The sequence below is a fragment of the Coloeus monedula genome, assembly GCF_965178545.1.
Source record: "Coloeus monedula genome assembly, chromosome: 7".
Taxonomy (NCBI): Eukaryota; Metazoa; Chordata; class Aves; order Passeriformes; family Corvidae; genus Coloeus; species Coloeus monedula.
This window is the reverse complement of record NC_138787.1, coordinates 20,010,472-20,033,971: the sequence shown is the minus strand read 5'-3', so window position 1 is coordinate 20,033,971 and position 23,500 is coordinate 20,010,472. Positions and strand designations below refer to the sequence as shown.

General features: G+C 36.2%; 1 protein-coding gene across 1 annotated transcript in view; it reads right to left on the bottom strand.

The window, feature by feature from the left end:
- Positions 1–22,209, bottom strand: part of SLC25A12 (solute carrier family 25 member 12) — a 46,533-nt gene extending 24,324 nt beyond the window's left edge. Inside the window, exons 1-6 of the mRNA XM_082285149.1 lie at positions 22,105–22,209; positions 21,554–21,607; positions 17,470–17,612; positions 12,539–12,654; positions 3,546–3,685; positions 904–1,050 (exon numbers count right to left, since the gene is read on the bottom strand). Coding sequence (XP_082141275.1) covers positions 904–1,050; positions 3,546–3,685; positions 12,539–12,654; positions 17,470–17,612; positions 21,554–21,607; positions 22,105–22,116 — 612 coding nt within the window. The 5' untranslated portion in view covers positions 22,117–22,209. The remainder of the gene's footprint in view (positions 1–903; positions 1,051–3,545; positions 3,686–12,538; positions 12,655–17,469; positions 17,613–21,553; positions 21,608–22,104) is intronic.
- Between the last annotated feature and the right edge of the window lie 1,291 nt (positions 22,210–23,500).

Below are 23,500 nucleotides of genomic sequence, written 5' to 3'. Positions count from 1 at the left end.
TTAAACACTAGGAAACGATTAGGAAATAATCATATAAGTAGATTATTATTCAAGTTATCTGATAGACACATTAAAAGTGTCACTGAGTAATTTTCTAAAACAGAAATGCATGCAAATGCAGATTCCTTTAGATAAAGGGACTGACTTCTTGCATCACATACACCAATGACCATTTACTTCAAAGTCCAAAGTTAGTAGATACTATAAATTTTATGGAAGACAGTATGCCTTATGAGTAAGACAAGGCAAGATTTATAGGTAAGATAGTAAGATAAAAATTATTACTTCATCTTTTATATAAATTTCATTCTTATGTAATTTTCATACTACATATTTTCAGATTATAACTTGTATGTCATTACTTTACCTACAGATCTTGCCAAACTATCAGAGCTGTAACCATTCTACCTCTAGAATCTACATACTGATTTTCCAAATTCTGATCTGAAAAAGAAAAGAATGCAAGAGTACATAAAAGGACAAAACTGTAAGTAGTCTCCAGCTCCTGAGATGTCATATACAGAAATATAAAAACTGGATGCTTTTGCCCTAGATGACTTCCATTGGATTTGGTGATTTTAAGGGTCTTTTCCTTTATGGTTCTACAATTCTATGATTCCTCCTGTACCAAGTCATTTGCCCTGCTCTAGTGAAAAGTAAAGCAGACTAACTCAAACTGCTTCCAATGGCACTTTAGACATGTAAACCAGATTGCCAACCTTTTCACTGCAGCCAAGGAATGCTGCTATGTTTCCCCTGTCCACTCTATTACAAAGCTGATACTCCAGCACCAAGGCAGTGAGTGATAAACAGGTAGAAGACAAAGTCAGAGAGAAGCAGTACTATCTTCAAACATCACAGCTACTAAACACTGAATTCAAGGCACTTTTTGTTAACACTTACTGAAACTAAATTTTCTTCTACAAATGGAGTTAGCATATGGGAGCGAATGGTAACCATGATTTCATTGAAGTCCAGCCCAGTTATCAGACCACTTTTATTTTTGTCCTTCAATGCAAAGGCTTGTCTTGCATGTTCTGACTGCAGCTCCTAGAATGAATATTCAGAGATAGCAGATTAGAAGCAAATTCTGCAACTCATTGTTCACAAAACTTTCACTAATTTCATATTCTTATGCTCCAACAGGTCTGGGCATATAGACAATAGCACAACTACAGTTTAAAACTTCAAGGCCAGCTCAACTAAAATAAGAAGTCTGCATATTGATTCTATCCACAGATTCATTCCTCTGTCAAAGAAAAGCCTCAATTTAACTGTAAGGAAATATGCACTTTCACTAAATCATTTGAGAAATGAACTTCACACACCCATGTCCTGCCTGCTATCTATTCCTAATTAAATACTTAACTGCTAGAAAAACTTCTAATACTGATCTTGAAGATGCAAAGTGAGCTGATCTCTCACACATCCAAGATGAAGTATGACTGGGCTATTATATACTAACTCATTGGAAAGTACTTGAAAATAAACAGGAGGACAGTGAAAATGATATAATATGGATTTAGATTGCCCCAAACAGCTATCTCCCATAATGTCACAAATCGTCACTCATTTCAGACAATTTAAAACTCCTATACAGACTGTAAAAACCTTCATACAAAGATGACTGTGGTAACCTAACCTCAAGATAATAATGATAGTTGTAAATTCTATGTCCAGAAAAAGTCGTTTCCTTCTATTCAAGCAAACAATAAAGCACATTCAGCTGTCATTCAGACCTCTAGAAGCTGCTAAAAAAATAACCACATTCTGACAGACAATAAGAAGAGGGCAAACCATCTAGCTTCTATCACCTTTACAGTAATTTCTCAGCTCTCATAACCTCATGATCAAGGTTTTCTAGATCAGGGTACAACAAACTTGCTCTGATCCAAGTCTCCAACCCTAAAAGATGGCGTTAGACCAAATGAGAAAATCAATTGTATCTAAAAGGAAGCATAAAAATATCCAGTTTGTGTACATACTGAAATTACTGCAACCCATACCAGTCTGCCCTACTAAGGGTTTTTATCATATGATGACAATAAGAAGCTACTGTATCTTACATGGCAGTATCTTGGGGAAAAAAATCATAAACCCAGAATAGATATTTATCACTCTGCTCTGAGTTCCCAACAAACCATTTTGGAAGCAGGTGCAGAGGAGGGCCATAAAAATGACAGCGGACTGCAGCACCTCCACTATGAGAAAAGGCTCGGAGCTGGGGCTGTTTGGCCTGGAGAGGAAAAGAAAACAGAAGGCTCCTGGGAGACCTTATTGCAGCCTTTCAATACTTACAGGCGGCTTGTAAGAAAGATGGCAACAAGGGTTTTTAGTAGGGCCTGCTGTGACAGGACAAGGGGTAATGATTTTAAACCAAATGAGGATGGTAAAGCAATGCAACAGGTTGCCCAGAGAGGTGGTAAATGCTTCATCCCTAGAAATACTCAAGGTCAGGTTGAACAGAGCTCTGAGCAACCTGATCTAGTTGAAGACATCCTTGCGGATTTCAGGGGGGTTGGACTAGATGACCTTTAAAGGTCCCTTACAACCCAAAATATTCTGTGATCCTATGAGGTATTTTTATCTTGGACAATAATTACAGATTACATCAAAGCACATCTACAACTCCTTACTTTTAAGACACTACATACAAAACTTTTATTGCATGAAGGGAGCTCTAGAAGTGCATAATCTATTTTTCTTCACATCTACTAGACAGGCAATTGTAAGTTACATCACAAGGTGGTCACTGTATGTTAATTTATGGAATTCAGTGCCATTACCAACAACTCTGTGAACTTCTTTTCCATGAATTACAGTGTAAATTTCTGCTACTTTGCTCTTTCTCTATCCTTTCTAGATGACATTTTCCTTTTCTTCCTTCTAGTATAATGTTCAATTCATAACATGTTTTAACTGTAACTTTTTGTCTTAGCATAAAGTGCAGTTCAACAAGTGAAATTCTTTAAAGCCCAATTCCTAAAGGGTAGTTCAGCAACATCTCAGGAAATCAGATTTATCTCCTGCAAGCTGGCTGCATTTAAGACTGAACTCCCAGTATATGTGTGGTAGCATGCATGCCAGTGAGAGAAAAAAAGTGGTAAGTATTAGAATGTTTATAAAACTAGAAGAAATGTTACATAACCTAAAACCTCTATAGGGGAGTTTTTATCGTCAGTAACAACTGGCTATATTAAGGACGCTAACTTTCTCTCGTAGAGTTCAGTTTTGCTATTAAATGCCTATGACAGAAAAAGTAGGCCCTCAACCCAGTTTAACAACGATCAGTAAAATGGTTAACTTCATAAACAGTGTGCTTTGTCCCATTCTTTTAAAGGATGGTATTCAAGTTAAAGCACATTGAGTACACACTGCTTACAAAACTGGTAGAGAGAAATAATAGTTCATCATTAACTGTCAGGATTAGTATCAGATAAGGATTATCACTACCAGAACAAACTCAAAATTTTAAATGGTATTAGTGTATTATTAAAAGTTAAATGAATCTCAGTTCCAACTTTGGAACAAGGTTAACAACTGACCTGAAGAAACTGAGTGAACTCTGAATAGTTAAGATGCTTCTTCCTGTTATGTCCAAAATGCAGTCGAATAAACTCACAGTCCCAGTTGAACGGGATTTGAAGATGAGTAACAGTTTGTTCAAATATTTCTTTGACATTTGCTTTGGGGAGGGAAAAACAAGAGGTGAGCCCTGGGGTACAGTAAATCTACAAACATTCCAGGAAGGATACAAAAGTTAAGATTTCAGCAGCTGTTTAAGAAGTGTTTTAGCTTGTTAAGAATAATTGCTAACCGAACCTTTACAGACCTGTAAAAGAACACATTTGAGACACGACATGATACTTTTTGTATTATTGCATAAAACCTTGGAGTGAGTGTTTTATTTAGTTTTAATTAAGAAGCAATTTCCCTCATACATGACAAATAAAAGCTATTTTGCATTCTGATATAAAAATCAATAGTGGTTCTCTGTCTCTGCCAGGAGTCAAATTAAGCCCTTTATCAAGAGCTCGAATACCTGCACTACAATCTCAGGCAATATTTGTCATACTAGGTATGGTTTGATTGAAACTTGATTATTACAATCACACTGTCTGAATATGGCTATTGAAGATAGGTATAAGAAATGACATCTAAAACATATCATTAACTCAGCAGAAAGCACGTTATTAGATGCTTTTGATAAGGCCTTAGCACAAAAATCAAATCCTATAAAACATAATTGGTAGTCTCAGTTATTAAAATGTTTTAAGATAAGTGAAGATAGAGATGTTCTCTTTTAAATAAAGTAAAGAAAAAACCTGCCATTTCAGATTATGGAATTCTCCACATGTATACTGTACAACTGAAATCTCAATGCTAAACATATCATCTGAATTCAGTCAAAAACCTCATCTGAAAAACAGCATGCATTATTCATACACAGCATTGCCATGGTGCAAAACAAGCCTGTTTTTCGTGCAGATTATCAAACACATGAACTGTATAACAGGACATCTACCCATACCACAGGAACACTTTTGAAAATTGCCCTCACAGTACCTGAAGTGGTTTATCAACCTAGAATCTGCTAACAACCAAAATAAAATGTGGCATAGAGCTTAAATTTAAGACTAAATACAAAATGTTTTAGCTGATAACACGCCTCTTCTTTTGTATGTTTAAACAGTTTTGCTGAAAGACAAAATGCAATGAGAAGAACCTTAATTATCATTTGATAACTCTACCAAGACCTATTTACTTGAAGTAAATGTATGCTTTTTCTATGCTAAAGGACTACTTGATTCATTCATTGTTTCAATTCTATAGTCTACTAGTTCTAGATAAAATCTAGGAAATCCACTGTATGGTTTTATCTTTTCAGTGAGGAAAGGAAGGGAAATGTCCAGAATGTATGTGTCAAAACAGGGGTGCACGAAGTAGGATTCTTTGGTTAGATCACTTCCTTCACAGTTAGACTGAGATTACATATTCAAATGGCAGATTATGGCCAGTGATTTAACCCTTACATAAAGGTCAAACACAAGAGTCAAAACCCTACACTTTAAACCAGTTTCCACTGCAAGGTAGGCTAAAGGATTTGTTAGGGTCAATAAGAAACCTAAAAACTACTCTGACTATTTGTAACTGTCTACTCATACCTACTCATCAGTATCAATATGCAAGGTGAGGGTTAAGAAAAAAAGAGAGAAAGCACCAAATACATAGTGCTCAACTATTTTATTTTGCCATACTTCCTTTGGAAATTCCCTCTGCAATAGAGTTTTACATCATTGTTGCAGATCAAGGAATCAAGGTATGCACATTTAAATTCCCTACTCACCACTAATTCACTGCAGCTTTTGGCCAAGCTAGTCTCCATGTACTACAAACACAAACAGGTCAGTGCAGGTCATTATGGAGCCTGAAAAATGGCAATGAACTGTGAACAGAGCAGAAGACAGGCCTGCTTCACTGGATCTATTGGCTTGGCTACTAATGTACAAACAAGGGTGCCAACTGGCTACTACCTACATACATGTAAAACTGATATCTAATACACACTGAGCTCCCCTAATGAAAACTTAGAAAAGAATGTGCTGAAGCAGCCAGAAAATTTAAATCATATTTTCACTTGTTTCCAGTAGTTGCTTCTCTTAACCTTAGAGAAAGGTAAAAAAAGCATCTTTTTTCTTTAGAAATTTTATTTTCTTATCCATCCATGTTCACAGAGACATATTTTTCACTTGTTTTTCATGAGACTTAAGCCCCTGATGTTCTCATAACTCTCAAGCATTTAACTGTATATACTTCAAAAACAATCAATTTCCTACTCTCAATCTTTTTCTTCATAAAAACATTTACAACTACTCATCAACATATCTCAAAATTCTTCAGCACATAAAAATAATAGTTAAATTAATTAATAAATTTATATTCAATAGTTGAGTGTATTGGTACTTGATGAATTCCAGAAATGCTTAACTAGCTTTAATAAATGGTATCCAAACTAGCTTGTTGCTTCTCTGAAAACTGAGGTGCCTTATCCATTTCTCTTTCCCAGGCAATCCCTCTCACATGCAGTAACGTATTCTGCATATATTACAATAGTCTCAGTTTGAACATATGCTCTTGTACGTAACAATTAATTCCATGTTGGCTTGGTTTATGAAACGCTTGGGGTACAGAGGCAAAACTGTGCACTAGTTCTGAAAAATCACCAAACCACAGAATGGTTTGAATCAGAAGGAACCTTAAAGATCCCCTAGTTCCAGTCCCCCCGACACGGGGAGGGACACCTTCCACTAGACCAGGTTGCTCAGAGCTCCATCCAACCCGACCTCGAGCACTTCCAGGGATGGGGCATCCACAGCTTCTCTGGGAAACCTACGCTAGTGCCTCACCACCCTCACAGTAAAGTAACTGACCCAGTCAAACCCATGGAAACATTAAATACAATTTTCCAAAGCCACCTGAGATTCTCACGCGCCTCTTGGTAGGTGCTAAAACTTACTACATCTACCCAAGAGCAGGGATGCTCTCTTCACAATATATCAACAATACCTTTATAATCCAATTCTGTTGGCTCTTCTATTATATTAACGGAAACAGCCATCGCCACAGCCAGTAACTTGTGATGAGAAGCAGCAAACAGCCAATGCAAACATTGCAGAAATTATACACAACGTGATCATCAGCTACACTTTCACCACTGAATTATCATCAAATGTTTAATTTTTAATTTTTTTTTTCACAGTAGAAGCAAAGCACTGACAACAAAGAAAACAGGCAACATTAAGGTACAGATGCTGGCTTTCCCTTTTTTTTTTTTCTCTTCCTCAGTCAAAACCTAGTAATGCTTCTAAATTTAGATAAACTACACGTGTTTCAAATTTCCAACAGAGCTATTCTGCAGGGGGCAAACAGCAAATTATTTTTCAAGCCTTTCATTTTAGTTTGACATTTTACAGAATGCATTCAATGTCCCTGTCAATACATGTTGCTCATTTACTAATGTCTTCTACTCTTGGCTCACCTTTCTGCAGTGGAATTCTTTCCTACTGAGCCGGTAACTTTCTTTCCAGGCTTATAGTAATGCATTTTCTTTTCAGATAGGCATACAAGTCAGCAGCCTGATGACATACTCAACTTACCATGAGCCCCAGGAACAATAAACCTACTACTCTAGTGTACTAGTACATTACCTCCAAGGCGACACACATTCTCTCAAGATTGCTTCAGAATTTCCCCACCCAATCATTTTAAACAAATTATAGATGCCTGGAGCAGCTATCTGCAGGCAGCACACACATGACTGGCTCAACTTCCATCAAGCACTGTTACCTATCAGGCTCAGAAAAACGATACAAAACCCCAAAGATTCTAGGCAATAATCAATGTCATATACGGAGGAAGAATACTTTAAATTATAAACACTATGATGTCTCGTTGGTGGCCCATTGTGGGGGTGAGCTCAATACTCCAAGTAAACCTTGAGGCAGTACCTATTATTTATTTTGACTTATCAGCTCCCCAAGAAGCAGAGTGGAAAGCTCATACAGTTCTAGTGCCATCAACCTGTTAACAGTTTGCCATTCCCATACACCAGTGATAAAAAAGCAATCACACTTGTTATGGGCACAAAAATACGGAAGTGGTAAGTTTTAAGCAGCAGCATAAGTATGGTAAAGATTTGTTGTTTAACAAGGTTGTTTTGGGTTTTTTAAAATCTGTCTACTCAGTAATCCACTGTCCAATTTGTGCATAATTCAGGCCTAAGGTACATAATTAATTTTAACATTTACATGTTGCTATTTTTCACTACTTCTGCTAACAGTATGTTTTCACTTTGAAGCACAAAATAAGGAACCACAGTTAAAGGCAGAAAGATATTTTTGTAGCACCTGATGCCACAGAAGTATATTGAGTAATCCAAATGTAATACAATAATTACTTTTATGTGAGAAATTTTAACTAGAAATAGTTACATTTTATTTCTACTCTTATTTTAAAAAGATTAGTGATTCTATTGAAAGATGAATGACAGCCACATTAAATTGTCAATACATATAATTTTAACATGAAGTTCTCCTTTTCTGTTCCCACTTGTTGAACCATGGTTTGAAAAAAAAATATTATCATTATCATTATTAAGAGGAGGGGGTCCCATCCCATTCTGCATTGCTCACAAGTATTTAGAACTATAGTTTAAGCCTGAAAAGAATTATACAACACAAAACAAAAAAAAAAAGGAAAAAAGGAAGTCCAAACAGTGATGTTTCCTATGTTATTTGCATGTGTTAAGCAAAAGACACTTTGAAAACAGGCAACTAATGTACAGCTTACAGGAGGCCAAAAAAAATAGTTCTGGTTTACAGCACAGTTGATGAAAACATGGATTTTTCCCTCATATCCTCACATCTGTAGCCATGTGATTATGAGTACTTTTCTGTTTACATTTTAAAAGGTTTCCAGTCTTTATGGTTGCCAATACTATTTTAGAAAGCAGAACTTTTCAGATTAAATCCAAATCCTAGCATTTTCAATCCAGTTGCCCTTTTATAAATGGTGAAGTACTAAGTGAGTACTAGAAGTGCTCTCTGTTTTCTGAAAAGTAATACTCATAAGCAAAGCATTAGCTTGTATAATACAACTCCTTTCTTTTGTTCTTGCTCATCTTGTTCCAGTGTTCTCAAACTCTATGTCCTGATTAAGGGAAACCTGAACTTTCTCTATCAGATTAAAATTTGTCTAAGAAAATAGACTGGTCAAAACTTCAGTATCCTTGTATACTCAAATTCTGAAACTATTAAATCGTTATTTATTATTTCAATTCACCAATATTGTACAATTTTCACACAGTTGCATTAGGAGGCATCTGATCACCTTCCTTCCCCCAATGCCTTTGAAGAAGATGCTGTTATACTCTGCAAAATAATTGTAATTAGATTTTGAGCGCAGGATGTTTTTAAAAGCCTTAAGTTCAGTTCCATAAATATTTTCCAATTATCTCCAAAATAATTCTGAATACAGAAGAATCGCAAACATATTTAGCTCTATCTTTCTATCCATATCAGCAAGTGTATTTAACTGAAAAAGCATCTCTGAAACTCTCCAGTTTATCAGAGAATGGCTTTCTTTGTGGTGACTCTACCAGGAAGAACAGCTGGAAAATGCCTTGAAACTGTATATTCCAATTAAAAGTGATGCAATCCAGATCGTTGTGTGGTGTGCCAGAGAGATAAATTACAAAGAATCCTTTTACTTCCAGTTAGACAACCTATTTTTCAGAGAAGTTTCGCAGATAATCACAGATTTCACCTTTCAAAACACAGTAAGGATTATCTGCTTCGACATCGGAAAAAAACTAATAGCTTGAGCAGATTTAATATTCAGGTTTGCTTTAACCCGAATTCAGGTCAAAAGATCTGCACAGAACAGAAATAAAAATAATATTCCTTAGTAGAATAGTATTAATTTTATGGAGTGTTTTTGAATATTTCACTCATGTTAAGTAGCACAGTCAATACATCCCACAATCAAAAGAGCAAAGCGCTTGTCAGTCTTCTCTGGCTACAGACAACAACCTGAAAAAAGATCACTTGTCTTCATCAGCTTTAGCTGCTAGCATTTAAATATTTTATGGATAATGCAGTATTGTATGGGCCCAGCAGCAACACATTTTGCATAAAATATTCACCTAGGAAGCATTTATGAAGATGTAGGAGCACTTGATTAGGAATATATGCTTTTTCTCTATTTCTCCATGATTAAAAACTTATTTAAACTACAACCATATCAATGGGTTACGAAAATAGTCATTTTACTGCTTTTTATTCACCAAGCTGACAGCAAGTCCAGTGCAGCTGAAACACGTAGTGAGTACTGAGCATGCTGTGCAGTTTGCTCAAACAAAGTAGGTCCAGTTTCATGTTTTTACATGGGCCTACTTTACAAACGTTGCAGAATACCAACTACACATTTATGGCAGTCATTCATACAGGATTTCTGCATGTCCAAAACTCCTGGAAAAGTGTCCCAAAGCAGTAAGAAAGTAGTAGATGACATTAAAGTGATAGAAGGTTTCATGTTTCAACATCTGATATTGCAGACAAAGACACTGCTTAGCTTAGCATACAAGTATTTCTACAAAATAGTCCCTGAAGTCATCTTCTAAGACAGTTCTTCTGTGACACAATTAATAGTTTCATCACTGGAGAGCTGGAAGCTAAGTATTTTAAGAGACACGTAGCAGACTGAGGCTCGAGAGGACTGCAAAATGCTGAAGTGCTTGAGAATGGTTCAAAATCATGTCAGTAAACAAATCCTAAACAGAAGTGAACCCAACTAGAGCAGCTTGCTTCCAAAAACAGCGACAGTTCTGAAATTCAACAAGCATACTTAACTTCCCCCAGATAATTGAAAACTTGAGTAGATGAGAATATTTTTTGAGAACACGTTATCTCACAACCAGTGTTGGATCAAGTTACTCGCCTAACAGACCCAAGTTGATTCTGTCCCTTGCTTTGGATGCACAGTGCAGAAAAACCTCAGTAAATCCATGGTGCTTCTGGCAAGACTTACTGATTTGAGATAGCTTTGGCATCAATGCAATCACATCCACAGAGCGTTTCATCTGAGCTAGAGAATCTTAACTCATGTTTGCTCCCATAACCAACACGGTTTACCTCAGACTGGATACATTACAGAGTCTATAAAAAACCTAACTTGTCTGATAGTGATTCTCACACCAACTGGCTAAACTTAGCACCATTTCAGCATATTTCTAATAATTTACTAAAACTTTTAACTCTAAAACTTGTGTTTCTATTTTGTCTTGTTTTTACATGAAACTAAACTCTGTGCCTTTCTGCTTCTGTGGCATGAAAATGAAAGAGTGCAGGTCTCATTTACAGAACAGCCATAAGACTGACTTGGAAACTGACTGCAGGGTTACCAAATTCTGAAGATGTCATGTATCATCATTAACATTTTTCACAGTCGTATTAATATGTATTATATGCGTATTAAGTAAAAATAAGTAGCCCATGTTACAAACAAACAAACAAGCCAAGATAAAAAAACAGCACTAAATGTGGGAACAGTAGCACAAAAAATATGTGCCATGTTATGTTAATAACAATGTTAAATTGCAATAGAATTAATTTTGCAAAAACACCCCAAGAAACCAATAGTAAATTTTAAATTCCCTCAAGAATTTCCTTTTCAAGATTTATCAGCCTTACAAAAAAATTCAGCAAGAAAGATACAGAGAAAACCACCAATTTTCGACTTTACAATTTCTCATTTGCGTTTTCTTTTAGACTTTAATTATATAAAAATAACAATCCTCAGTCTGATTGAGGAATTTGTATATCATCTGAAATGGCTTTTTGTTCAATTACGGAACCAGCTGTTTCACGTGTGCTCATGAGAGCTACCAAGTTCAAACCTCCATTTTGTAAGATTATTAAATAAACCATCGTTAACACGGTCACGCTGATTGTAGTGGTTTGTCCAATTCCTAGTGACTGCATTTACTGACTTCACTTTTATTTAAATTCTAAAATATTTTCTTTTCAAGATGTTGTGCATCCAAATTGCTTAGTACCTGACTCTTCAGCTAATGATGTAAATTGACAGGCATCCTAAGTCAAACAGTTCGTTTCCATAAAAAGACATTTGCTTTTTTTTCCCAACAAGTTACAGTAATTGTCATAAGAATGAAAGAGTACAAACAGCAATTGGTTACAAATGCAAGCATAGTTTGTATTTTCTTTATTGAGTGCTTTATTCTTTTGGATAGAAATAACATTTAATTCTCATTTCATATTATTAAAATTCTTACCATTGATTTATCTAATTTTCATAAACATGAAGCTTTAAAAATAAAGCCTAGTCCTCCTTGAACTGCAATGTTAGCAACAGTTATTTAGCAATATCATAAAGCAGTATAGCTAGCCTAGAGAATTTAGTCTGATTACTAACTCACGTGATTAGGTAACAAAACCAAAGGCCAGACTTTCTTCCTAATTTTGCAAATATATGATCTAGTTATAAGTTACACTCATAACATTAAAGTAAGATTTGCTCCTCAAGAAAAGGAACACTACCACAGGAAATCAAATTATTAGACCTCCTTAATTTCTATATTGAGCTCTTACTGTATGAAATGACAATTATTCAAAGATATGTGGAGATCCAGAATATATCTTAAAACTCCCTCACTGTTGAAGGAGTTTGAAATCCAGGGTATTGAATTTTACTTAGGATGACACTGAACATCATGGTATTTACTACTTCAGGAAAATGAAAAATCTTGATTCAAGAAGACAGAGAAAAATGTATTTTGTCTCTGTACACTTCTTAAGCTTGAATTGAGAGAGGAAAAAAAAGTTCTACTCATGCAGAGTCTTAGGAAAAAAGTACAGTACTGCACAAAATGCATTTCTATGCACCTGTCATCATGAACCATTATTATGACAGATATTATAATAATCACTTTCTTAAACTGTTTTTCTTTAGGTATTCTTACCAAATGTTACTTCTCCACTGCCATTCTTGTCAAATAACTGAAAAGCAACAATGAATATTGCATCTGGAGTACACAAAACAGATTCAAATGCCAAAAATTCTTGGAAGGAAATTAACCTAGAAAGGAAAATGGAAAAGTTATAAAGATTTTTTTTTTTAATTGTTCATAATACCAATGATAATTTGCATTTGATACTCTAGAAAAAAGTTTGATCCAAATATTAAATAAAATTCTAACTTAAAATAATTAACACTCTAGAGACTGAAAATTATGTTACATTCAAGTAGTTAACATTTATGCAACTCAGTTTATTCCTCTATGAAGCGACAGAATTCTTCCTATCCATCAACACCAAAATACAATCAATTCTCACTGAACACCTACAAGTTATTACTTGTAATTATAAGTGTAATCAGACAGCATTTAAAAATTAAGACATAAAAACACCACAAAAATTATAACACCATGAAATTTACAGGTCTGTCATTGTATTACATATGTATTTCTACTAAGATACCGTAATGCAAGTACAGGAATACACTATAAAACATACATTTCTTTAAAACAATACATAACATTCATAAAAAACAAACAGGTTCAGAAAAAGTTATACTTTACTATGCATATGGAAAGGATATTACACTTCAAATGTGATATGAACCACCAAGTCATGTACTCGGGGCCAATAAAGAAGGAACATAAATATATTTGGACTCAAGGACAGACATGACAAGGCAGGGAAGGATTTGAGTGTAACAGCAGATCACAAGATTCTGAGCTGTGTATGCAAGACAGTCATTATGCACAACTCAGGATGCACTAGTAAATCCAAGTCCTTGTCACCATGTATAAACTCAAACTTGAATGTATGCATAGATAACTTACTAGGATAATAATAAGTAGCTTTTCTAGAGGAATTCTGCTTATTCTGACCAACACAAAAAAAGAAACCTTTAGAAGGGATCCTAATGTTGTATGTATGAACAGCTGCAGAAAGATAAACCTGAAGCTAAGAGCAGATAAAGGATAATGCTGGCACAAGAAAATAACAGGACAGATGACCGGATATATATTTTAGCATTAAATAATCAATGGGAATAAGAATTTCAATTACATTTTTTATATTCAACAAAAAATTTACTATATATCAGTAAATGCTGTTAAAGCAGAGAATATCACTGTTTCCTAGAAATTTATCTAGAAAATGTACATAATTGATCTGAACTTAGTACTCATCATACGAAATCATTAGCTCATAGTGATTACTTCAAACATTACTGCTTACTGCTAAAGAGCCAAGTATAAATTTTGTTCCCCGCAAGAAAAAAAAAAGAAAAATCACAGTATTCACACTATTATTACTTTATCTAGTTTTTCCCTGTCAAAGTACACATGAAGCAGAATTGAGATACTTTAAAAAGGTTAAATATGTTAACATTCTTGTATATATGCACTGCGCAGGAAATACAGAAAAACCTAATGACTTTGAAAATAATTAAGATATGGAAAAGACAAAATTATCATATTTCAGGCACAAAAATCAGAGATATGAGAATGGTTCTTCACATGCAAAGTCAATTCCATCCAAAGGATGATCTTGATAAATAAAAGGTTAGTATCAAAGAAATAAATGTTCCTTTAAAATAATTGTAAATACTATCATTTCAAAATATACCTTACACACAAGCATAAAGCTGAAACAAATTAATTCCTAACCAGGAAGCTTCATAACTGACAAGATCAAGTGCTGATCTCTGGAGAATGCATTCATAGATGCCTGAACCTGAAAGATGTCTTCAGAGGTCTCACTATAACAGTGCCTACAGCAAAAGGAGATAGACACATTCAACTTCCTTTCCACATATTCAACTCCCAATGCCTAAGAGCAGGGATATCCTCTGTGATCCTCCATTAGCCATTAGGGCAGACATAAGAGGAGCTGGATTAAACAGAATGATGGAGCTTCCCACCCAATCACTCAGTACTCAAGTATCATCCTGTGAACCCACTGCATTACAGAGTACATAACAGTATCAAATCACTCACTTTTCATTTTCTCTGTAACATTTAAAAAAATTTCTTTTCCTCTGATTTCTTCTGTACTGCTACCCTTCAAAAGCATACAAAGTAACCCACGCCTTCACAATTCTTCTCTTTCCTTTTTTCTACTACTTTTCTCATTTTTTCCCCCACAACATAGCTTTTTAGACATTATGTATAGCTCTGTTGTGACTCTCTATTATATGAAATATCAATTCTTTCTTGGGGACTTCACTTAAGAACACATTTCCAGATTTAGGAACGATGTGATGATAAAAAGAGTACCCAGAAACAAGCAGTTAAAATGAAGAATTTTGAATTACTACTGTGAAATTTTGATGTTCAAAGGGGGAAGAAAATCTTTTACCTGGTTTTGGCATATATATATATATATATATATATATATACACACACACACACATATACATATATAAGTAAGTATATTCTTCAGAGAGGGTATTTATCCTAATTTCAAAATCAGTGCCTGCACCTGAAGACACAGGAGTGCTTTCAGCATCAGTGAAATCCTATTGTACTAAATAGGTAACAGGCAAGTTTAAACCAAATTCTAATTTAGAGGTCATCACATAAATTTCTTTATGCACAAGAATATGCACTTGTAACAATGAGGAATAAACATTTTGGAAGTGAACAGTCATCTGTTTTAAGAACTACTTTACCGAGTTCCACTAAAGCAAACCACTCGTGTACAGCAGTAATGGGAGAAGGCAATAGTTCTCTGGAACAGTTAAGTAAGGATCAAGTTACCATCAGAAAAAAAGTAAAAACATGGCTTTTTTAAACACATGCCTATAGAGAGCCAGTTCCAAAATGTGCTGTTTCTGTAAAGTGCCAAACTTAAACCTAAAAGACATAAAAAAATATTAACAATGGAAGCAATCACCAGCCCTCTGAGTACTTATTTCAAGGGCAAGCAAGGCTAAGAGAATATGATAGCAGATACAGGAATGAAATTTTCTAACAGAACCCAAAGCTTCTCAATGACTTGCTGCATGACACTGGGCTGTCGTTTAATGTACAGGTATATGTATGGAACAGGACTACTGATACTTCCTTGGACTTCATAAAGTAACCTTAAGTCCTTGGAAAGATGCAATGCATCCTGGAATTCAGCTGAAGACTACAATAATTATTCATGCTGTTAGAGTCTGGATTTTGATATATTACAGATCACTACAAATAAAAGAATGTGAATACAAAAAAAATTATGATGATAATGGAGCTATAATAAATTCTTCAGATTAAATATAGATTAAATATAAATATAGATTAAAACATGTAGAAAAAAGTTTCAGAGAAGTATTCAAACAATTAAGCATTTTACACTTCGAACTATATGGTTGTGCAAAATAAAAATCCCACTCATCCCATAAAGAAGGTGATAAAGCACACTTACCCATACTTGATTATCTCGCTTCAAATGTTACCCAGATTTTTAATAAAGCAACAAACAAAAATAACAAAAATCTTATTCACAGGGAAGGTAACAAAAAGCAATGCCTGAAAGTTCTGTTGTAGCAGTAAAACAAATTATTTCCTACTGTAAGAAAGACCCTTTTGTAAGACTTTTTCTGAAGAAATGCATACCATAAAAGATAACCAACAGCTTTCAGAGAAACAAGATGCTAAGCATGTTGGTTTACTTTATCAATTAAACTATTATTTGAACAGATGCATACAAAATTACCTTTTCAATCCATAATAAAGCAACAAACTGCAGCCATGTATTGGAAACAGAGACAGGTTACTTAGATTTATCAAATGTATGTATAATCAAATATACTATCAAAGTGCTGCAGCCTTATGAAAAGAAAAATCATGTAGCATTACATCAAACAGGAGATCCTATATTTGTTATTTAGAGTAAGAAGTATACAGCACATACAATTTCATTTCTACAGCACAGATACTGTGCAAGCTGCTCAATATACTAAGCAAACTAATAAAATGTTCTAGAGCAGAATGCAGGAGAACAAAAACAAAATTTAAGTAACCAAGGAAGTTAAGGAGCTGTCAATTTAAAATAAGTTACATTTTTATATTTACAAATGTATACTATTTTAACTATATTATATATTAACTATTAACTATACTATTCTCTACAAAGTAACTACTCACTTCTGCATGCTTGACCTCGTCTCTGATCCATCTTAACCTTCTCACTTAACTTAAACAATGTCCATGCCTCCTACTACAATCCAAGCCCAAAACTAGAATCCTACATACAGCAGAAGAAAAGGCTCCTTGGAAGACAAATGAGTTAGAGGGCACTACCTCAGCGAAGCAGACGTTTTGTAAATTAGTTTCAGAGGACTGTCTAAAAGCAAGCAGGAGCTGGAAAAGCTTTATGCAGTGTGACCTGATCTTGATTAGGCAAACAACTTCTTTCTCCACAGAGTCACTACTGTCTCTCTTTTCTAAGTCAGCACTTTAAAAAAGACCTCAGTGGTTTGATTTGAATTGCACACTACAGAAATAAAAAAGCTCTTGAATATTTTCATGTTTAATTACAGGTACTGAAGACTCTAAACAGTACCTAAAGATGGATGTGGACACACAGAAAAGAACTTCTCCAAGGCAACCATACTACACTAAACTTACCTGCCATTCAACTTCCTCAGCTTTTGTAGAATTTAACAAAATACCATCAAAATAAATCTTAACTTAAAAAAAAAAAGTCAAACACTGCCATTTTTTCTCTGTTTTCAAAAATGTATAGTCTATTGTACTTGTGAAAAAAACTTCTCATTTAAATAAACCTAAAGTGTAATAAAATCAATAATGTATTTTAGAAGATGAAGTTATCAAACTCATGCACTCACACATTTACCTATGCACTACAAGCTTCAAATGGAAAGCAAAATTCTCACCCATCCTTAGTTTGATCTGCCACTCCAGCCAACAGCTGCACTGTTTTAGGATTGTGATGTGGATCTGTATGAAGTCCTAGGTATTTTTGCACAAAATCCTCTGGGGTCATGTAATGTTCACCATCTTTCTCAACACTTGCATACTAGAGTAAAAATAAAAAACCAAAGGAACACAAACAAAAATTAATCCATTTAGATGCTAATTATTGGCAATTACCAAATTAGTATCTTCACTGAATATAACTTAAAATGGTGCACAACTGTCTGCACATAACTGCTCTGAAATTAAAGGGCTAGATTAAACTAAGAGTGTTACTGTACTAGTTTTATACTAACAACAGTCAGATTCCCCTGTACAATAGATATGTTCACATAATGACCAATATCTTCTAATTAAAAGACAATTACATATTTCAGAAACTGTCAGGTAATTGCAAAAATTTATAAAACCTACAACCATGCTGTAGCGTTCCATTTGTAGCTACATTGAAACCACAGCTCACAAATTTTCTTACAATTTCTAGTAGCAGATATCTTCTGAATAAGTTCCTGATCTTTATTATGACTATTTTGGAAAATATATATTACTTCTTTTCTCTTTTTGTGAGAAATAAATGTTCAGAGTAATTTTTATCCTTAAACTAATGTTTCTAAGGAAAAATTCACACACAGAGACAGTGCTTGCTTCACCATCTCATGTATCTGTTCCACAGTATCAGCCCCTCACATCACCTCATCAGCTCTCCCTCTTCCACCCTATAGCTGTGATGACAGCTGTTTGCAAGACTGCACTGCAAACAAGATTACTGAATTTATGGAGAACTAAAATAAGAGTATTTTCACTAAAACAGGAACACAAAGCAATGGACAGGAATCCCTTAATTCAGCACTCCTGCCAGTATGACAGCACAATGAAACTGTGGCTTCCTTGAATCAGCTCTGAAAGGTTTTCTTCTCAGCTGTACACACAAGTGACTGAAAAATGCCTTCCAAAGCACAGTTCTGCTGCAAGACATGAAATCCAAAGAAAATTATGTGTGAAGGACCACCAAACATGCAGAGTATGGAGCATATCTTCAAGAATCACTGAAGTCAACTGTACGACAGTAGAGTACATATCGAAGACAGTCAAAATCTAAACACCATTTTTTTTTCTCCAGACACCAGTTTATTGGAGTTTATCATAAATAATAATTCATAATAATACCTTTCACAATAAAAACTGTTTGGGCAAAGTTTTGTTAAAAAAAATTTTGAGATAAAAATAATCATTGAGCTCCATATGAGAAGGTCGTGGCATTTTGGAAGAGTTTGGCAGCAAGTCAATAAATTAAGGCCTAACAAAGTAGCTCTGCATGTAAATACATTAGTCCTATGTTTTCACCATATAAATTAAGTCAAGAAGCTCTTTGATCAAAATAAGCAATTTCAAATTATAACTTGAATGTAAAACATACCACATCAATTAAATCTATGTTCCTCTCAGTGTTGAACTCTGTTACTTTATAACACAAAATTCTTAGTATACATTTATAGATTGTCTCAGGTAAGCACTTGATGAATTTCCATGAGACTTTTTTTTAAAGCATCCTCACATAAGACAAATACACAAACCCCCTACTCTAGTTTACAATCTGGTGCTAGGTATCACCACACTTTCAGAAACAATGCATTGGGAATTTCTTTTTGTTTCTTTCTCCACCTTGCTTGAACAGGTTACATTTTAATTCAACAGGCAGGGAATAATTCAACTATATTTTCCAAAAGCTGACTGTGTCTTGTCTAAGAAAAAGAACGAAGGTTCACTAAGAAATCTGGTAACTGTTTTTCCATCTAACTCTTTTATCCTTCTGTGATAATCTGTTACGGAATTTGTTCTTTTATGAATGTTACTGAAGTCTGTGGTTAGCAAACATCTAAGAGGTAACTTACTTGATGGTGCACAGACAAGAAATTTCAATGCCTGCATTTCATAGTTCCAGGATTAAGAGAAATAGCACATCTTTTTAATGCAAATCAAACTTTGTATTTTTAACAGTTTAAAACAGTTAGAAGAAGAAGATAGCACACTTCAGAAATACTGAAGAGGAAGGTATATATCGTTTATCCTTTAAGATACAACATAAACTGCATGGCCAGAGGGCACCTATCACATTAGGAGACATGCATGAACAGAAGGAAATTTAAGTACACTCTCTGTGATTAAGGTGGATGGTGACAAGGCCTACAGTTCAAATCTTCCCTTCTAACCGTTTCCAAGGGAAGCCAAATTTAGGAAGGAATGCACGACCTTTAGCTGAAGCTCACAGAAGAGGCCAGCACTCTCAGCAAAGAGCACAACACATCTGACCCGTAGATGTTTGCAGTATTTCATAATAAGACTTTCTACAACTTAGTTCTGAAAGGAGTGATTCTCTTTTGTTTTAAAGCCTGCAACTAAGTTCGATTTCTAACCATCAAACAAAAATACAATTTCAAATTCAACTGTGATCAAATAGAATGCAGAAGAAATACAAACTTTTTCTATGCTTTTTTTTTTGCTGCAAAATCTCAGATAGTCAAAGGAAGAGAGGACAGCTCTCATATTTTTCATTCCTCACAGCACAAAACAATCCACAACTTCATTTGCATGTTTCTTTGAAGAAAACAAGACAGACATGGAGAAGACCAAAAAGCTGTTTTTCAAAGACAAGACTCTTTTTTAGGTTAATAAAACATGTACTGTCAGAAAGAAAATTTCAACATCCAGTTGTACAATGTTCTTGCTCTCCACTGTTGTCTGTATGACCACTATCAAGGACTTCAACTGCTTATTTCCAGAAGCAAGAACTTCTACTGATTGGATGTCAAGAATCATAAAGAGTTCACATTTACAACTGAATAGAGTATTTTGACAGCATTTCACTTATTTTCATCCAAATGTGCAGAAGCATCTTGCAAAAAGTTGGAAAAAGGTGTCCTAGAATCATGTTTTTATACTGTATTAATATATATTATTTAAAATAATATTTTCATGTTGCTAATTTTATTAACATACTCTACTGTAATCTTTATCTACAAAAGCTGCATGCCATGTCAATCAAAATAAACAGGTGTTGGAATATTTTTTACTAGAAACTAAATTTTGAGCTTCCACAGTTTGATGCCAGCATTCTAAATTTCCGCACTCCAGCAATGCTACAGTGTAATCCAGCACAAAAAAGAAAAGGCCACCAAAATTATGGTTGGGATATAACTCCTCTCTGTCAGGCAAAAAGGTGTCTCTGACTACTTATCATATATGGAAACTGTCAGATGGTATAGTAGAACCAGAAGATACATATAAAAAGTTAAATAATGGACTTTATTATTTACAGTATTAGCTCTAATTTTATACTCTTAATTTTTTTAATAGAGAAAAGCTTTTTGAATATACTGTGTAACACTCAACATTAGGGGAAAAAAGACGTTTCAGTCATTTTGAAATATCAGTGGCCCAACTACGGACCTAAAACATAGTTCTTGTTCTTCTTATTCCATATGCCTGATTCAAACTTTATTATCAAAGTTTTAGGATTGACTGGATTTTCCTTTCTGATCATGCTTTACTGGAACTAAGGAGTGGAAAAACCTTCATACCGTTATTTATATATGTTAATTCTAAGGCCCTGCAAAGGTTAATATTACAAAATATATAAATCTTAAGAAATTAATTTTAAGTTCTAAAAACATTGCCAGCAGTTCCATTCATAAGAACACATATAAATCCTAAGGACAAAACATACAGTCATGAAAGAAGAATTTTTTTGAATTCTGCAAAGGTGCATTTAAAAAAAAAAAACAATACTTGGTCATAAATATTTGTTTTATAGAAAACTAGAAAACAGTTCAGAAAATTATTTAATATTATAATTTGGGAATAGTTATCACGATTTGTGCCAGCAGCAGTTTTCTCCTCAACGCCTGACAGTCCCTTCAATACGCTCTGCCCGCAAAGTGAACTTTTAAGTGTCCCACCAGCACACCACGCGTTTGATGCCATGGCAAACTGCTGGAAGGGCAAAACCCAGAAGTCTGTCACTCAAATGACATTAGATCTTTTTACCTGCAAAAAAATATTTCGGAGTTCAGCAGGATCCGCTCTTTTGCTTAAATGCACCTGTAAACACAAGCAAATTAATGGTTCGCTTAGTCAGGCTACTGTCAAGACCGCAGACAAAACCCACTGCGCCAGCCAAAGGTTGCATTAGGGGGTCTCCTGTCAGACCGGCAGGCCCAACCTCAACCATGACCGCGCCGTGCTGCCGCGGGACGGCATGGGTTCCGCGCCGGTGACAGCTGTCAGCACCGGGCTGCCTGCGACAGGCGCGGCGCCCCGGCCCCACGCGACAACCAGCACCGCCAGCACCGCCAGCACCGCCAGCACCGCCCCGGGGACCCCGGCCCGCGCCCCCCGGGGCACTCCGGCGGGCGGGGCAGCGTGAGCAGCGCCGCCGCTCCCCCGGGGCCGCCCCGCCATCACCGCCCCCGTCGGCGCCATTCCCCGGCCCCGCGGGAATCCCGCAGCGGCGGCGGCCGCCTCCCCCCGCCTGCCCCCGGCCCCGCGCAGGATCCCCCCGGCTCCTCCTGCCACCAGGGACGGAGCCAGAGAGTCACCTTGACCGCCATACTGCGCCCGCCGAGGAGGAGGAGGAGGAGGAGCCGCCCGCCCGCCGCGCCGCCGCAGCAGCAGCCACCACTTCAGCGCAGCGCTGTGGGGTGAGCGCCCTGCCCTGCCCCGCCCCGCCCCGCCCCAGCCCGGTAGCGCCGGGTGGGGGCCGCGTCCGCCCCCCTCCAAAACACCGGCGGCGCGGGTGTGGGTCCTTGTTGGGGGGTTGCTGGTAGCACCTCCACAGTGCAAAACGGAGCCTTTTAAAATGCTGCTGAATCTCATTTCTGGCGTAACAGATGCAGCCCCTGACGGTCAGCAAAGCTGTACCTGTTGGTTTCAAGTGCCGAAACTGTTCATAGACTAATGTTCTGGCAGCTTGGCTGCAAATTGGCTGTAGCTCCGTATTTCAAACGTACAACCATAGGGCCAAAATCTGGCTGGAATTCAATAACTTCTGACAGGGTCTTATATGCACACACATACTTCATACTTCAAAATTAACAGCATGCAGGTCAAAGCCTTAAGAAAGGGTAAGTTTATACTTTGTTTCAACAGTTCAGTCACAGTAAGTGCTTATAAAATCTGACTTAAATAATACTGCATGTTTTGTCTTGCTGTGCTATTTCAAGGGCCCAAAGAAGTGTCTTTTATTACATGCCACTGGAAAACATAGAAAGGGCAGATTCTGGTACTCCTCAAATAACACAGTGAGATATTAAACTACAATACAGTAGCTGGTAGTTTATAACGATAGTCATGAAACAAGTTTAAAAGTTTAAAAGACTCAAGTTTAAAACAACTCTTCTCTGGAGTACAACTTTCTTCAGTCACATGTCCACAAGAACCTTCTGCATATAAATTAGAGTTCGCATACTACGTATATGCCTATGTCCCAGCTGACAGCAGGAAAAGTTTTGCTAGAAATCTTATTTGGTAACCATCTGACCACCCAAGCATCTTGTTCAGCAAATCCATATATATATATGCTAGCTGCAGTGTCCTGGTTTAACCCCAGCCAGCAGCCAAGCCCCACGCAGTCACTCCAGTCACTCATTCCCCCACCAGCAGGATTGGCAAGAGAATTGGAAGGGTAAAAAGTAGAAAACTCGTGGGTTGAGATACAGTTTAATACGGAAAGCAAAAGCCACGCATACAAACAAAGCAAAACAAGGAATTAATTCACTGTTTCCCATGGGCAGGAAAGCGATCAGCCATCTGCAAGAGGGCAGGGCTTCACCTGTAGGAAGACAAATGCTATCACCCCAAACATCCTCTCCCTTCTTCCTTCTTCTTCCCACGTTATATACAGAGCATGATGCCTAAAGGTCTAGAATATCCCTTTGTCACTTGGGGACACCTGTCCCGGCTGCATCTCTTCCCAACCTCCCATGCAGCCCCATC